Genomic DNA, 12,342 nt, shown 5'->3' on the forward strand with positions numbered 1-12,342 from the left:
CAGAGCTCCTAGCAGAATTCTCTAAATTCCCTTACATCGTAAGCATGTTCCGGTATGCGGGGGTCCTTCTTCCCGGACTCTTCCTGTGAGAGTCCACTTCATCACGGGAAAGTGTAGCTTGAGTCCATCCTTATGGGCTCTGTGACCTTGGGCAAGCCTCTAATCACCATGGGTCTCCCTCCCAAGTGTCGGGAGAGGGGATTGGCTGGGGCGTTAAGGAGAGCTTCAGTCCTGAAATAAACTTTATGATTCTCTGAGTTCCAAGCAGATGTCACCTAAGAGGTCATCTAGCAAGAATTTTCTGTGCCCAGCGCGTTTTTCTGAGGAAGTAATGTCTGCGTAGGCAAAGGGCCTGAGTGGTCCGCTGTGAGCCTCTGCTGTCTCACTAGTTAGCATTGCTCATTTTGGCTGCGGCTTCCTGCAGTCTTGGAAGATACCCATGAAAACCAGGGACTTCTTCCTTTTTTAATTTTTCTGAGACGGAGTTTCACTCTTGTCACCCAGGCTGAAGTGCAATGGTGTGATCTCGGCTCACTGCAACCCCCGCCTCCCCGATTCAAGCGATTCTCCTGCCGCAGCCTCCTGAATAGCTGGATTACAGGCCTGCGCCACCATGCCAGGCTAATTTTTGTATTTTTAGTAGAGGCGGGGTTTCACCATGTGGGCCAGGCTGGTCTCGAACTCCTGACCTCAGGTGATCCACCCGCCTCAGCCTCCCAAAGTGCTGGGATTACAGGTGTGAGCTACCGCACCCGGCCCAACCCAGGGACTTCTTAGCTAGCTCAATGGTCCCAGCACCTACCCTTCTCTTTGGTAATCTTCGTCCAGATTTGACAGGAGCTGCGAGCCTGCCGTGGAAAGATCAACAGCAGCCAGGGGCAAGTCCCGATAGGCAAAGTTCACCAGCTGCACGGGAGCAATGCTCTTGGTTTCTTCGTCTACTTGTTGGGAGATTATCTCAACTTCAGAAATTCCTCCTTCTATGGCAGGCCTGGGTTGTCGAGGAGGAACAATAGGAAAGAGTTATCTTCAAGGACCAAAAAATTCTTCCACTCCTCAAGGAAAGGAGGGAGAATGCTACTGTGCCGGTAAAGGGCTGAGGCAGCTTAGGGTTGCCCCTCTTCCCCGCTGGCCACCCGCGGACTGGACTGGAGCCTTAACAATTCCGTCTCTCTCAATGGTTGGGGAAAGTGGGAGAATGGGAAGAGGAGGTGCTCAGACCTGAACATATGAGCTTTAGTGTGGCGGGGTCCTTCATTCAGGGGAGGCAAAGATCCAGACGGAGAACTCTGCCAACCAGCAAAACTATGGCTTACACTTTTAGGATTCTGGGTCACTGGACTTTATATGGGAGTCAGACATTCTTTTAAGTTGTCTCTTGAGTTTCTTTGTAAAGGTGTTTTGAAATGTTTCTATTCTCTGTTCCATAATAGAGAAAAGAGGTTTCTGTTCACAACTGGAGGTACTGCAATGATTGGAGACTTGCAGAGACCTAGTGGGCCTTGGGGTGGCGAGGACAGGAGGCTCCTGCTATCCCTGGCAGCCACCCCCTTCCTATTTGAACTGGTCCAAACATAGGTCTCTTCCTAAGGTTGGGAATAGGGAATGGGAGTCACTTGATCCAATGTCTGAGGAGTGGTGGGTCTCTTCCTGTGTGACTGTCAGGCTCACCTTGGGCACTGCCAATAACTGACCGCTCCAGTGGGACTCCCGGGCATCTCAGCCAGGGCAGTACCACCTCCCAATCTACTACCAGGGGTATCTGGCAATTTGTGGAGGCATTTTGGTTGCCACCATGACCACGGGGGGTCGCTATTGACACTTAAGTAGGGCTGGGGACGCTACATATCCTGCAATGTGTCTCACCGACTAAGGACTGTCCTGCCTGAACACCACAGCAACCCTGTCCAGAGATGCTGGACTAGAAGCTTTCCCTTATGTTCCTGGGGCACCATCTTCGGTCTGTCCAATGTCCTTGACCCTGTCTCATGTAGCGTCTGAGGGGCTGAGTCTTATGCCTCTATCCAGACAGTGCGAGTTAGAAAGGGATAACGGTATTACGGCCAGGAGTAAAATGCAGATGTTGGAGGGAACACTGGGGGCCAGTGCCCAGGGTAACGAGGGCCCAGTTTGAATACTGAGATGGCAGCCCTGGCTGCTGTAAACTATTCCTGGGCTCTGGTGCTGGCGTGAATGCCAACTTCTCCTGAACCTCAGCTTCTCCAATCAGAACACGAGGAGGTAAAACAGAATATTCCTACAGGCTGCTCCTTCTCACTCTATGATCTGACGTGGAGAACAGACGTATAGAGACGATTGGAGGAGCCACAGAGCGACAAGTCCCTACACTTGTGTGGGAGCTCTGAATTAGAAACTTACCCAACAACCACTGAAATCTAACCAATAATACACAGCTGCAGGCTGGGCGCGGTGGCTCACACCTGTAATCCCAGCACTTTGGAAGACCAAGGCAGGTGGATCACCTGAGGTTAGGGATTCGAGACCAGCTTGACCAGCCTGGTGAAGCCATCTCTACTAAAAACACACAAAATTAGCTGGATGTGGTGGCACATGCCTGCAATCCCAGCTACTTGGGAGGCTGAGGCAGGTGAATTGCTTGAACCCAGGAGGTGGAGGTTGCAGCGAGCTGAGATTGCACCATTGCACTCCAGCCTGGGTAACAAGAGTGAAACCCTGTCTCAAAAACAAACAAACAAAATCACACACACACACACACAGACACACACACACACACACACTCACACGTTATCCAGGAAGTTCAGAGATTTATCTACTGACTTTTATTTTGCTTGGGATTACAGGCAAGAGTCACTGCACCCAGCCCAACCCAGGGACTTCTTAGGGAAAACTGAGATAATTAAGGGTAAAGTGAGCTTTTTATTTGAATGTCACAGACTGGCTGCCTAGACCACCTGAATTCACCAAGTAATTTCTAATGCCCGATTCTCCTTTGTAGGCCTTATTTAAACCTTTGCTTTGTGCTGCTTGTCAAGCACAGATGATAGTACTCATCATTCGTGACATTTACAAAATGACTCAAGATCTTTAAATGAAACAGTCATAGGATATGAGGTTTCGATGTTTCTCAACAATTGATAGAAAAGTGTGGGTGTTACAGGGGGAATCCCAGCTCCCCCAGATGTTTACCAAGAAGCAGACGCTGGGTTGAATTTGTTCCCTTTCCTTCTGGACTACTCAAGGAAACTATGGATCTCTGAACTAAACAAATGGAACTTTTTGATCAGAAGGTGCTCCTGGAAGGAAAGTAATAGGATATGATTCTGAGAAGCACAAACAAGCTATTACTAACTTTCCAATGTTGCTGCCCTCCATTGCCCCTCCACCAGGGCTCACAGTGGCCCAGCACCATGTCTGGCCATGTGGTGGTGGTCTCAGCAGAGAGACAAGGCCTCCTCTGGTGAAGTGAAGGTCCCACAGTGTACAGGCTACAGTTAGTCTACACTCTTTCCCTGGACACAAAGAACCATGCGGTAGGCAAAATGTATTCATGCTTCCATTCTTGACCTCTCCCGGAGTCCCTGCGCTTTGCCATATGACTTCCCAGCTCCTTCCATCAAAAGGAAGAGTGTATTTTCCTTACCCTTGATTCAGCAGTCAGCCATGTGACTCTTTTTTGCCGGCGGGATGGTAGATGGTAGAAGAGCCAGGTCAGACACCAGCAGAGGCATGAAAAGGCTCTGTGAGTTTCTGCCTGTGCTCTTGTACCTCCAATGTCACCATTAGAGGGTGACCGGCCTAGTACTGGAGGATGACAGATGCAGAGCAGAGTCCAGCCTCCTCTCGATCAGCTGACAGCCAGCTATGACCCACATTCGAAAGTCATCCCAGCCAAGATCAGAGGAGCTGTCTAGCTGAGCACCCCAGACACCTGAGCAAGACACATTTATCGTTGTGTTCTAACTGAGGTTCTACGGTTGGTTATTACACAGCATCACAGATTCATACTCCAGATGACCGAGCAGTCAGGCCTGTATCTAGATAGGCCACGACAGTGTGGTATAATAGAAGGAATGCTGTTTTCATCCCAGTAGTCATGCCAAGCAGTTGCAAGACACAAAATAAGTGACCACCTTGCAGGTGCCTGGCAAGATTAAATGGTTGGTTCATGTGGCATCTCGGGTTTTGGGAAGTGAAAGCAATTTTCCCTTCAGAATCCTGCTCCTGCTTTCGGAAACCCTCTCATGATTTCTGAATTTCTTTGCAATTCCCATTTTGTTAATTCACCTTCAGTGCTTCCTACTCTTAAGTCTTGCTTTTGAAAGGTTTCTCCATTTTTCTGTGGCCTCCCGCTAAAGGAAATGTACATAGTCGTTGCCTAAATTAGAAGATCTTCATCTTCTGGGAGATTTATAGCCACAGTTCTGGATCCAGAGAGCAGATCCCAGCATTACTTACTGTGGATTGGTCATGTTGGAAGATGCAGCCAGAGCCGTGGGTTTTCTTGGTGTTTATTGGGGCTCAGCTGTCCTGAAGCCTGCTGTCAGCATTTCCAAGCGTGGGTTCTACAAGACACATACAAATATAGTGCCCTGAAAACAAAAATAGGAACTTATTACCTTCAGATGCCAAACCAAAGTCCTCCCAAGCGCATCTAAAAATGGGAGTCCTTAGAACTTTCTTCCATCTAGCACTTTTCTTCAAAGTAATGCTGAATAGATTATTACAATTACCCTATGGAAGGGTAATAATAGGCGTAATTTCTTTTTAGATGAGGAAACAAGGCCAGAGTGACGAAATGACTTTTCTGTGTCACAGAGATGGTAGAAAAGCCAGGTAAGTGCCCAGGCTCTCTGATGTCCACAGCTCTTCCCACTGAACTGCTGTGCCCCCCGCCCCAAAACAGTGTCACTTTATACGGCAGCTTTGAAAGCCTTCAAAATCAGGTTTGTCTCAAAAATCTCAAATGTTTCCCATCTATTTTTTCTCCCACTTCCCTTTCCCTTCTGGTAATTCTGTCTTATCGTCCAGGCTTTTCTCTTCTCCTCTCAGCCGGGTCTCTCGGCGAGAAAGAATGGACCCTGGAGCTGGGCCCCACTGAGTCACAGCCTCACTCTAGCTCTGTGGCCTGGAGTGAGCTGCTTACACACTCCCGTCCTCAGTTTCCCCACCTGAAAATGGGGATAATAGAACCAACGACGTGAGGTCATGCCTGTAAGACACTTAGCATAATGTCTTACCTGACACTTCGTAAGTACCACATAAGTGTTGGCTTCCATTATTATGAATTTATTTATTTATAGACAGGGTCTCACTCCGTCACCCAGGCTGGAGCACAGTGGTGCAGTCTTGGCTCACTGTAGCCTTGACTTCCTAGGCTCAAGCGACCCTATACCTCAGCCTCAGCTGGGACTACAGGCACGTACACTCACACCCAGCTAATTTTTTATAGTTTTGGTAGAGTTGGGGGTTTCGCTATGTTGCCCAGGCTGGTCTCAAACTCCTGAGGTCAAGTGATCCACCTACCTCAGCCTCTCAAAGTGCTGGGATTACAGGCATTAGCCACTGTGCCTGGCCCATAATAATAATAATAATAATCACTATTATTATTATTATTTGAGAGACAGAGCCTTGGTCTCTCTCCTAGGCTGGAGTGCCGTGGCGCAATTTTGGCTCACTGCAACCTCTGCCCCCTTGGGTACAAGCAATTCTCCTGCCTCAGTCTCCCGAGTAGCTGGGACTACAGGCGTGCGTGCCACCACGCCCAGCTACTTTTTTTGTATTTTTAGTAGAGACGGGGTTTTACCATGTTGGCCAGGATGGTCTCGATTTCTTGACCTCGTGATCCACCCGCCTCAGCCTCCCAAAGTGCTGGGATTACAGGCATGAGCCACCACGCCCAGCCCATAATAATTACTTTTTATAAATTAAAAGGGCATAGTCTGTTGACTCTGAGCACATTCCAACATATTTGGATGGCTGAATATAGTATTTCCTCTTAAAAACTGCATTGGAAAATAGCAGATACTTTTCTATCAGCCAGTGCTACAGCACCATCTAGACGTCTTCTGTGAGACGGGGAACCCAGCAGAAGATACGCAGACAAAGAGATAGACCCAGGTTCTGAGTTATTTTGAACAAGTTATTAGGGAGGTTTCTTAAAGAAGCAACCCTTTTGTAAGCTGCATTCTACAGCAAACTGCTTCTTCTGCAAGAAATCCGGGCAGGATAAAGCCTGCTCTCCCAATCCTGAAGCTCAGCTTGAAGGGGCGGATCAACTAGAGAGACCAAGACCAAGGGCTGTCAGACAAGGCAAAAGAGAAGGCGGCTCCCAGGGTGACAATTAAGTAACATGTAATTCACAAAAGAAAGTGCTCCAGTTAAAGAAACTTAAGGAAATCCTGGGAAAGTCTGAACTGAGAGCAACCAGAATTAACAGAGATAGAGAGCTCTCTAAAAGCAGAAGGGTCTCCAAGGAAGAAGCCACCAACCATATCCACGCCAGATGTTTGCGGCGCAATTAAAACAAGGGACAGAGGCTCAGAACCAACACCAAGGAGAAATGGAAAGATGTTTTGTAACCACCCCTTACTAAGGGCCTCACATTCCCTTAGTATTCCTTAGTAAGGAGGGTCTGAGCGTGAAACAGAACTGTCCTCTGTAGTATTTGGGATTTCATATCCATTTTATACTAAGTCTTATAAAATTCCATAACATGGATTTAATCAGTCTCAATCTTGTTATGTTCTCTTTATAAAACCTCAAGTTAATAAAGTCTTCTGGGTACTAAGACTGATCACATAGAATGTCTAAACTAACAATAAAGTCAAGATTGAGGTATCCATAAAGGGGAAGCCAGGTGAGCAATCCTTCTTTCCAGAATGGTGTTTTAACAAGTTGGATTCCCAAATAAGTTTTGGGTTTTTTTTTTTTTTTTTCTTTTCAGTTTTGCTCTTGTTGCCCAGGCTGGAGAGCAGTGGTATGATCTCAGCTCACTGCAAACTCTGCCTCCTGGGTTCATGCAGTTCTCCTGCCTCAACCTCCCAAGTAGCTGAGATTTACAGGTGCCTGCTGCCACGCCCAGCTCATTTTTATATTTTTAGTAGAGGCAGGGTTTCACTATGTTGACCAGGCTGGTCTCAAACTCCTGACCTCAGGTAATCCACCCACCTCGGCCTCCAAGAGTGCTGAGATTATAGGCGTGAGCCACCGTGCCCAGCCCCACATGAGTATTTTATATATTTTATATGCTTCACAAGGTATCAGCCCTGTGGAGGATGTAATAGGAAGGTCATTACTTTCACGGACCTTCCTGTCTCTGCGGGCAGGCAAGTTTTGTATTAAAAAAATACAAAACTCCAAACATTTTACACATTTCTAGTAGTGAAGAACAAGTAAAAATTCACAAATCTGTATTTATAAAAAACATTATTATGACCAATGTGAAACATATACAAAAAACAAATGAAGATTATGAAAAATGGGGTTTTTCTTTTCAACTTTTTAGGAAGGAAAATTTCAAATATATGCAATTGTAAAGAACTGTATCATGGACCTCGAGTTACGCACCACCAACTTCAACATGATCAGCTCACGGGTAGTCTTCTCTAGTCCTGCCTGTCTCCAACCCTCACGGCTGTTCTGGAGTAAATCCTAGATGCCATTCATTATGTAATTCATGCGTATTTCAATATGTATTTCTAAGGATAAAGAGAAGGAGGATTCCTTTTAAAGAAATAATCACAAAACTACCATCACCCCCATGTCAACAATATTTTTTTTTTCATTTCTTTTCTTTTGAGACACAGTTTCACTGTCACCCAGGCTGGAGTACAGTGGTGCGATCTCGGCTCACTGCAATCTCCACCTCCCAGTTCACGCAATTCTTGTGCCTCAGCCTCCTCCAGTAGCTGGAATTACAGGCATGCACTGCCATGCCTGGCTAATTTTTTGTGTGTGTTATTAGTAGAGACAGGGTTTCGCCATGTTGGCCAGGCTGGTCTTAAACTTCTGACCTCAAGTGATACAATCACTTCAGCCCCCTGAAGTGCTGGAATTACCGGAGTAAGCACTGGCCTTTTTTTTTTCTTTTCTTTCTTTCTTTTTTAGATAGGGTCTCACTCTGTTGCCCAGACTGAAGTGCAGTGGTGCAATGGTAACTCACTACGGCCTCGACTCCCGGGCTAAAAGCGATCCTCCCCCATCAGCCTCCAGAGTAGCTGAGACTACAGACACAAGCCATCACACCCAGCTCGTTTTTGTAGAGAGGAGGTCTCAGTATGTTGCCCAGGCTGGTCTCAAACTCCTGGGCTCAAGCAATCTTCCTGCCTTGGCCTCCCAAAGTGCTAGGATTACTGAAGCAAGCCACCATGCCTCGCCAGTATTTTCTTAATATTGTTAAATATCCAGGCATTGTTTACATTTCCCCCATTTGTCATATATATATATATATATGTCATATATATAAATATATATATATATATATATTTTTTGAGACGGGGTTTCGCTCTTGTTACCCAGGCTGGAGTGCAGTGGCACGATCTCGGCTCACTGCAACCTCTACCTCCTGGGTTCAAGCAATTCTCCTGCCTCAGCCTCCCGAGTAGCTGAGACTACAGGTGTGCGCCACCACACCCAGCTTATTTTTGTATTTTTAGTAGAGACGGGGTTTCACCATGTTGACCAGGATGTTCTCGATCTCTTGACGTCGTGATCCACCTGCCTCGGCCTCCCAAAGTGCTGGGATTATAGCCGTCAGCCACGGCGCCTGGCCGTGTCCTGTATGTATTTTTTAAGATTTGTTGAATCAGGAGCCAAACAGGCCACATACTATGATTGATTAATATGACTCTTGGGTCTTGTTAAATCTACAGGGTTCCCCTTCCTCTACCTCATTTTTTCCTGTGCAATTAATTGGAAAAACTGGGTCATTGGTCTCACAAAGTTTTCCACAGTTTGGATTATGGTGACTGTATTTCCTTAGCAGTGTTCTGACATGTTCCTCTGTCCCCTGTATTTCCTATAAGTTTTCATTAGTTTATAGACTTTAATCGGATTCAGGTTCAATTTTTTTTTTTTGCAAGATTTCATAGGTGGCGCCATAACTTCAATAGGAGACACATATTGTCTTCTTGTTTCTCTTTTTATGATACTGACAGCCACTGATAATTGTTTCCTAAATCAATTAATTCATTCGAGTTTGCAAAATGGTGATATTTTAATTTTATCGTCCCTTTTTCGTGGGTCGGCTTCTATGCAGACAGACTTTCTCTCCTCAATTATTTGATTAGTCTAAGTTATGGTTTAAATAAGGAAAGAAGGATAAATGCTTAACTTTCGCCCCTTTGTTTTCAGAATAATGAATTAGCATCTTGGTATCTTCCAAAATGATCAATGAGGGGCTTTTGGCTGTTTTAGCAGCTTCAGGGATTCATTCATTCACTCAGCAGGGGTTGAGCAGAGGCACAGATTCCCAGAAAAGGTAGCAGCAGTTTCCTGGGAAGGAGATGTGGGAGAGGGCAGGACATGACTGGCCTCTCTCGTACAAGGGCAAAGATGAAGGAGGAAAAGACGACACAATCATACTTAGGCAGACTGAGCAAGTGGCTTCAGCTGGAGGGTTTAATCCTTAACAAGCAGCACATTTTAGAAGGCAAAATTCCCTATGACGATGGGAACTCTAAGCCTGTTTGTTACTTAAAAATAATATTTCCCAAACAACCCTCAAAACACAAGCCTAGCACGAAGCAGGTGTAGTCTAGCACTCTAAAAATGAACATCCGAAGTGCCAACCTGCTGTTTCATAAACCTGGTGAAAGTAGAAGCTAAAACCTGTCTTGGATTTACTGGGTGGGTGGGAAGGCTGCTTTTCATACTTTAGTCAAATTCCAGTCTCTTCCACTTGTTGGTCATGAGTCTATGTATTTACCCATATCACGTTTACGTAGTCGAGCAAGATCTGCCAAGTTCAACCTGCCTAAGCTAGTATCCCTGGAATGTTGGGGCTGAAAAAGCTAAGATCAAGTAGTCAGTCCCCTCATTTACCAAGTGAAAAAAGCCAGCATTCAGCTCACCTGTCCCCAAAGGTCTCCAGGTCCGTTCTTCACCTCTTACTTGAGTGACAGCCCCATGTCACATATGACCTGTTTTCATACCCATTTCAGTGTTTCCCATGCCTGGTTTTACTCTGAATCACCTGGGGATCTTTGAGGGAATGGAAAACCAGAGGTACACTGCAGAAATGCTAAATCAGAACTCTGCAGGTGAAGTTTGAGAAGCTGTTTAAGCTCCCCAGGTGTCTGTGACATGCAACCATTCCACCCGACCCTCTGTATCAGCGGTTCGCAAACTTTCTCATGCACCAGAATAATCACCTGAAGGGCTTATTAAAACCCAGCTTGCTGGCTCCGCCCACGAAATTTCTAATTTAGTGTGTCCGGAGTGTTTGAAAATTTACATTTCTAACAAATTCCCAGAGGATACCGATCTGCTGATCCACCAACCACACTCTGATCTACTGAATCAGAAAGTCTGCTCAAGGTAAAGTAGTTATTTTTATCCCTATTTTGCAGATGAAGTTAACTGGTTGCAAAGCTACAGTGTTGGAATTAGCAGAAGCTATGCTGACCAGGCTGAAGAACCAGAGATCGGGTATATCAGTTAGAAATACTTTTGTTTGCAAATAACAAAATACTTAGCAGTGACTTAGGCAATGAAGACTTTGGGCTAGTATGGTGGCTCAAGCCTGGGGCTTGAGCACTTTGGGAGGCCGAGGTGGGTGGATCACGAGGTCAGGAGTTCGAGACCAGCCTGGCCAACTTGGCAAAACCTCATCTCTACTAAAAATACAAAAATTAGACGGGTGTGGTGGCGCGTGCCTGTCATCCTAATTGGGAATCTGAGACTTGAATATGGGAGGTGGAGGTTGCAGTGAGCGGAGATTGCACCGCTGCACTCCAGCCTAGGTGACAGAGCAAGACCTTGTCTCAAAAACAAGACTTATCTTTTATAAAATGAGGACTGAGGCTAGGTGTGGTGGCTCATTCCTGTAATCTCAGCACTTTGGGAAGCCAAGGCAGGAGGATCACTTGAGCTCAGGAGTTCAAGACCAGCCTGGGCAACACAGGGAGACCCTATTTCTACAAAAAATACAAAAATTAGCTGAGTGTGGTGGCTTGTACCTATAGTCTCAGCTGCTCTGGAGGGTCAAGTAGGAGAACTGCTTGAGCCCAGGAGTTTGAGGCTGCCGTGAGCTATGACCGAGTCACTGCACTCCATCCTGGGCAACACAGCAAGGCACGGTCTTAAAGTTAAAAAAAAAAAGGACTAGAGACAGATGATTCCAGAACTGAAGAAGTGGCACCCAACCTCTGTTCCCCACCCCCCCACCCCCCGGCCAGAGCTACTGAGGTATGACTGACAAAACTGTATATATTTAAGACATAAAATGCAATGTTTTGATGTATGTATACATTGTGAAATAATTACCACAATCAAGCTAATTAACATTTAATCCCCTCATACAATTATCTTTTTCTTTTGTGTGGTAGTATAATGAGAATACTTGAGATTTCCTCTCTTAGCAAATTCAAGCATATAATATGTTGTTATTGACCATTATTAGTCACTATTGTGGTTATTATTAACCATTATTAGTCACTCACAGACCTAACATATTAGGTCTCCAGCATGTATTCATTTTATAAGTGAAGGTTTGTACCCTTTGACCACTATCTTTCTTCTCCCTCACCCCCCGCCCCCAACCCCTTGTAACTGTCTATCATTCTACTCTGTTACTATGAGTTCAACTGTTTCGTAAAAAAAGATTCTACATATAAGTGAGTCGTGCACTGTTTGTCTTTCTGTGACTGGCTTACTTAGCGTTACATTCTCAAGGTTCATCCATGTTGTTGCAAGCGGCAATATTATTCAGCTCTTTTTAAAGGCTGAATAATATTCCACTGTATATGTAAACACACACACACACACACACACACACACACACACACACCCCATTCGAATGTGATGGACAGTTAGGTTGCTTCCACATCTTGGCTATTGTGAATAGTGCTGCAGTAGACGTAAGTGTGCAGATATCTCAAGATAGTAATTTCATTTCCTTTGGATATATACTCAGCAGTGGAATTACTGGCTTATACGGTAGTTTTGAGTTTTTGAGGCGCATCTATAGCGACTGTACCAATTCACATTCCTACCACAATGTACAAGGTTCTGCGTTCCACATCTTTGCCAACACTTGTCATCTTCCGACTTAATAGCCACCTTAACAGGTGTGAGGTGATACCTTATTGGGGTCTGGATTTGCGTTTCCCCAGTGATTGGTGATGTTGAGCACCTTTTCAT

General features: G+C 45.6%; 1 protein-coding gene across 4 annotated transcripts in view; it reads right to left on the minus strand.

Annotated features, from left to right (window-relative positions):
- Positions 1 to 12,342, minus strand: part of TMEM266 (transmembrane protein 266) — a 138,360-nt gene that overhangs the window by 65,456 nt on the left and 60,562 nt on the right. For 2 of the 4 annotated variants that reach the window (XM_039468819.2, XM_074392631.1), the window contains exons 2-3: positions 4,438 to 4,571; positions 803 to 991 (exon numbers count right to left, since the gene is read on the minus strand). In XM_039468819.2, the coding sequence (XP_039324753.1) occupies positions 803 to 991; positions 4,438 to 4,451 (203 nt within the window). In that variant the 5' untranslated portion in view covers positions 4,452 to 4,571. Of the gene's footprint in view, positions 1 to 802; positions 992 to 4,437; positions 4,575 to 12,342 lie in introns of those variants that run through there. The other 2 variants (XM_074392633.1, XM_074392632.1) reach the window with 2 other exon arrangements.

This window comes from Saimiri boliviensis, chromosome 2 (assembly GCF_048565385.1).
Source record: "Saimiri boliviensis isolate mSaiBol1 chromosome 2, mSaiBol1.pri, whole genome shotgun sequence".
NCBI classification, from domain to species: domain Eukaryota; kingdom Metazoa; phylum Chordata; class Mammalia; order Primates; family Cebidae; genus Saimiri; species Saimiri boliviensis.